Below are 5,810 nucleotides of genomic sequence, written 5' to 3'. Positions count from 1 at the left end.
AAACAATAGAGTAAGGAACGATACTGTTCAGATTATCTCCCCTCACTCAAACCACTTCAAACCCTTCAAAGTCAAGTGCAAACGAATATATTATCTTTCGATCAGTCAGAGGCACTTAAACTGAGGGATATTTTTTCATATATTTTTTTTCGCATTTGACATCTGACCCCATGTAAAAGATAGCATTTTTGAAGATCTCTCTTTACTTTAAAACCCAGACAACTCACTTCAAAAAGTCATCTGCTTATCAAATCTACATTTATTTACTTTTAAATGATATTCCACTAACTTGTGAAGTGGTAACCATCCAAAAGGTGTTTAAACATACATTTGGCTTTGTGATGCATCAAGAAATTAAAAATTAATTTTACATGATGGGTCTTTGAAGATGGTAGAAATTAATTTCAAAATGCCTAAAATGTCTTAAGTCGTCAGTTCACTGAGCCAGAACTTTTTCTCAGGAGTTCAAATTAGTCTGTTTTATATAGACATAAGTAAAAGAATAAGTGGCCAATTTAGGGCCTTTGTAATGGTCATCTGACAACATTGGTACCAGTTAAACAGTTGAATAGGAAAAGAATTATATATGGTTTTTCAAGATGATGTGGTGTCCATCTTGGATTTTTGATATAAATTCATATTACAATGTATTTAAGTACCATAAATACTTGTTTGGGACCATGTCATTTTAGGCAAATATCAGCTCAATTGTACTGGTAGAACTATGAAGAAGGTAAAAATATGTTTTCAAGATGGCAGCTGTGGTGCCTACTTTAGATTTAGGATCAACCCGAAAATGATATCACTCCATTTCGACAATATCATAATCATTTCAGGCAAGTTTCAGCTAAATTGCACTAATAGAACTTTAAAAAAAATAACAGAACAATCAAGACAGAAATTTGCTAAAAAGTACGGACAACCATGACCTCAAAACAAAATAAACAGCACCAGACAGTTGCTAAAGCTTCAATAAAGAAACAGCCTAAACTTTACAATGCTTAACATCCATGGAGAGTTCATGTAAAATTCTAAATCTATAAGTACTGTTGGACATAGAAGATATGCTAAAACAGATAAATTACATAAAAACACTCAAATCAAATCAGGGGGTTCGTATGCATCACAACATGGATGTTATCGGATAGAGAATGTATATTGTTGCAGCCCTACATACGCTACCATAAACCTTCAGAATGATATAACATTCTTGGTAATAGAAATTGAATCTTGGCCGTTGACAAATGCTCACTTTCCGTGCTGGATGTGAAAATCTTAATAAATGGCAAAACAAAAAAAGTTCCCTATCTTATTAAAAATTGTATTCATTCTATGTATATTTCAATAGATTAATGCAAAATACAGATATCTTTTACTCTATTTGTTATAAAAGATTTTGTTTTAAAATTGTAATGTTAATTGATATGAATCCATCCATGAAATTTCTCACATATATTGTAACTGATTCAAGCTTTATAAGATAAACATTTGTATTACAAAAAGCATGACAAGTGCATATCAAATTACACACACCTAACAATTCTGACACAAATGCAGTAAAATGAATTTATTGTTGGAACTATTTAATCCATAACCTTTAATTTGTTAAGGCTTTTATGATGTAGCAGATTAAAATAAACTAGCAAATAATTTCTTGAGTGCCTGATAAATCATACCAACATTGAAAGTCAAAAAGAACAAAAAAATCCTAAAAGAGAAAATGGATGAGTAGGTTTGGATGGGCATGTGGTTCTTGATGAAGTGACATATACAATTAGCTAGTCGATCTGAACTCTCTCAGGAAATCAGGTGTATACTTTACAACAACAAAAAAGAAATGGATTGAAATCAAAATAGATTACACTGAAATCGAACAAGTCCATTCAGAGTTTTATACACATTTCATTGAATTACATTACCTAATTACTTTTCCAAGGAGAAATGATTTGTTAGCTTGATTTGCCATTATCTTAACACTGAAATATCAACTTGATTGTAACAGAATGATGCCAGTTTTGGTATTATACTAAACAAGTTGATTAAGCTACATGTTCAGAATTACTTTTCTAGTAAGATTTCAATGCAAAACTTGCTGCAAGGCCTTTAACACCAATCTGTCTGTAAGTTTAGAATGCATTTCAATGCATTCAAGAAGAATCCAATTTAAAAGATTGTCTTTAGGCTATTGACATGAATCATTTGTTTTTTAATTAAAAAAGAGGGCATTGTTTTATTTGATTGATAACTTGGTGATCTGAGAGTATCTATAACACTTCGTTCTCAACTAACAGTGGCGTCGCTAGCAGGAAATGAATGTGCATGCAAATTGTAGTCCGAGCGCCAAAGGCTTGAGAATAAATTTTGGTGTTTGGGGGGGTCAGGGGGGTCCCCCCCCCCCCCCCCCCCCTGGAAAAAAAATTATGATTTCGAATGACTGAGATGAATTGTACGGTGTATTTTTTATGATTTTAAAGCATTCTTTACGTGGTAATTTTTCGAAAAAATAACATTGAAAACAGATTAATTCATATTGCAGATTGAAAGTTACCTACATTTAGAAATTATAATTGTAAATGTTGTATCTTTATGCTAACATGTACTGTATTTTTGCCAAACACGGCTGTGTCTTTGGTGACTTTCTTACTACACTGCAATTAAATGGTAGGCCTAGAGCAATTTTGATAATTTTGTAGGAAAACAAAGTCAATTTAAATAGTCAGTCAATTTCTTTATGTGTGTAAGTCCTGTTACTCTCATTGGATCATTTCTACACATATAAACGCATAGTAAAAATGAACAAAGGGGACTAAATGAAAATTGAATACAAATATACTCTTTATTTGTGCACTTATTTTATTGTGATAGCGACGAAGACTAGTCACATATCAAAGTTCATTGTAATAACATCCTCCTGTTTTTTTGCCCATCGGAAATGTCAATAACGGTATCCACGTCTATGGGCATGTCGTGGTGCATATGTAACAGAGCCAGAACCCATGCTCGCAGGTTTTAAGGCGTTTCATAACACCCTAGTAAGCTTCTTTCTGCTGTTGGTGTTGTTAGTGATGTGGTTCTTAAGATCTGAAAAATCTTGTGTATATTGGGATATAACTCCTTGTTAGTTACCTACTGTCTTGTTCCTGTCGGGTTTTCGGCTTAAAAACGTCCATTTTCTGAAACGACCTCGCACCAACTTTTAGTGAGTATAATATTGTAAACCCTGGAAAAGGAACGGAAACATAATTTTCCGGAAAAAGTAAACCTAAAAAGTGAAAATAAAAGGTGATTCGGATAACAAATTAAAATGTATAATGTTAGTCTCGGTTACGTGTAGTTATGACTTTTTTTTTTTTGAAAATTGATTGATGTGCACGCAGTTGCGTTTTTGCATCAATGGTAGCTACGCCACTGACTAACAGAGATATTGTAATCATGGCTTTTAACATAATAATAATTGGAAATAATTGAAAGTTGGTGGCTACAAATTCATTGTCCACCAAGGAAAAACAACTTGGTTCCTTAGGATAACAGAATTAAACTGATAAAGAAATGGAGACAAAAATCTAAGAAAATATGTGGAAGCTTTGTTGGATGTTTTGTGAATTGGACTTAAAAACCAAAAGGAAAATACTCTCAATTCAAAAGTACCAAAAACAAGGAACAAGAAATAAGAAAATAAGGTAGGTTTATCATAATTACAGAAACCAAGGAGACAAAAAAATGGACAATAAATTTAAGGAACCCGAAAGAATGATAAGAAAAGAAGCTAAAGGAAATCAAGAAATACAAAACCGAAAATTTAAGTATAGGAACCAAGGAGATAAAAGGTTCACTAAAGGAACGAACAATTAAAGCAAGTCCAATAAAGGAGTCCAACAGACAGACAAAAACAACAATGGGGATCAAGCAGGCAAAACTGCAACCAGGGGAAGGACAGATAAGAATAACAAAGAGGACCAAGCAGACACAGAGACAATAAACAGCACCAATGTGACCATTAGGTAAGGAACCAAATACACTAAGGCAACTAATGGAGCCAAGGAGTCATGTCAAGGCAAATCAAGAAACCAAAAAGTCAACCCAGGGAGTCACAGAGACAACTCAAGGAACCAAGAAACCAAAAAGTCAACCCAGGGAGTCACAAAGACAACTCAAGGAACCAAGAAACCAAAGAGTCAACCCCGGGAGTCACAAAGACAACTCAAGGAACTAAGGAACCAAAACCTCAACCCAGGGAGTCACTCAAGAAAGACAAAAGACAACAAACTCAAGGAACCAAGAAACCAAAACCTCAACCCAGGGAGTCACAAAGACAACTCAAGGAACCAAGAAACCAAAAAGTCAACCCAGGGAGTCACAAAGACAACTCAAGGAACCAAGAAACCAAAAAGTCAACCCCGGGAGTCACAAAGACAACTCAAGGAACTAAGGAACCAAAACCTCAACCCAGGGAGTCACAAAGACAACTCAAGGAACCAAGAAACCAAAGAGTCAATCCAGGGGGTCACAAAGACAACTCAAGGAACCAAGAAACCAAAAAGTCAACCCAGGGAGTCACAAAGACAACTCAAGGAACCAAGAAACCAAAACCTCAACCCAGGGAGTCACAAAGACAACTCAAGGAACCAAGAAACCAAAGAGTCAATCCAGGGGGTCACAAAGACAACTCAAGGAACTAAGGAACCAAAAAGTCAACCCAGGGAGTCACAAAGACAACTCAAGGAACCAAGAAACCAAAGAGTCAATCCAGGGGGTCACAAAGACAACTCAAGGAACTAAGGAACCAAAAAGTCAACCCAGGGAATCACAAAGACAACTCAAGGAACTAAGGAACCAAAAAGTCAACCCAGGGAGTCACAAAGGCAACTTAAGGAACTAGAGAACCAAAACTTGGCCATTAACCGTAAAATTTGTTAAAATTCACCAGTTAAATTCAAAGCTTGATATTTATACATGAAAATGTAAATATGTCATCAATGTAATATATATAAATTTTGTAAGTTTAGATTCATATGTCTCAAAAAATATTATTGTTTCATGGATAACACATGTAACAATTGAAATACTTCAAAAAACATATTACATACAAACATAGTACTCCAAATAAATAAAGGATTGTGCATGTCTACAATCTGGTATATAAATACATATTGTATATATTTAATCAGATATTCTTTGCCAACTATGAACTGCAAACTAGCCAAAAATTAGAAAAGGGAATTTATGAATGTTCAGAGTCTTCTGTATATCTACATGTAAATATACCAAATGACAGACCCATACATACTGAAACAAAATGGGAAGAGAGGGAGATAGGAAGGAAGAAATACAGGAAATATAAGACTTTTACTCTCGTTCTCAACCTCCCAATTGCTCTGCTCCCTGCGGTAAGGATATTCAGACTATGCATTCAAGCCGAACAACAGTAAAGCACTCTTACACTTGTTGCCTAGCCATTAGACAGGATATAGTTTCCGATCCCACTTAATGGCCATTTTATGTCATCCAGTGACTTCTGATCAAAGAAAGCAACACTCATCGTGTGCCCATCTATTGAAGGGAAAGAAACCTTAGGGAGCTGAGGCGTGGCAAAAGACCAACACCCAGCAAGGGATCCGGGGATGTATTCTCCGATGGTGGCATCGTGATGGCTCATGACTTTCATTCATGAAGTCTGGTCAATCACGATCGTCTGTAATTTAACACCATATTTAATGAGCAGAAATAAAAATATCGCTTGTAAATAAAACCACAACATTATACAGTGGTTAATGTCATTTTCGTTTGGAGGCACAATGGCCGACAGATCA

At 35.0% G+C, this 5,810-nt stretch overlaps 1 protein-coding gene across 1 annotated transcript; it reads left to right on the top strand.

Moving 5' to 3' along the window:
- The first annotated feature begins 4,046 nt into the window (after positions 1-4,046).
- LOC138316679 (putative uncharacterized protein DDB_G0294196) lies at positions 4,047-4,679 on the top strand. Its single transcript, XM_069258346.1, has one exon. It carries the CDS (start codon positions 4,047-4,049, stop codon positions 4,677-4,679), a length of 633 nt encoding a protein of 210 aa, XP_069114447.1.
- The last annotated feature ends 1,131 nt before the right edge of the window (positions 4,680-5,810 follow it).

Source organism: Argopecten irradians, chromosome 2 (genome assembly GCF_041381155.1).
Source record: "Argopecten irradians isolate NY chromosome 2, Ai_NY, whole genome shotgun sequence".
Classification (NCBI taxonomy): domain Eukaryota; kingdom Metazoa; phylum Mollusca; class Bivalvia; order Pectinida; family Pectinidae; genus Argopecten; species Argopecten irradians.
This window is presented reverse-complemented; position numbering and strand designations above follow the sequence as displayed.

Bases quoted from the DNA above. Each gene is read 5' to 3' on its own strand.
- LOC138316679 (XM_069258346.1), top strand. From the start codon at position 4,047: ATGTCAAGGCAAATCAAGAAACCAAAAAGTCAACCCAGGGAGTCACAG.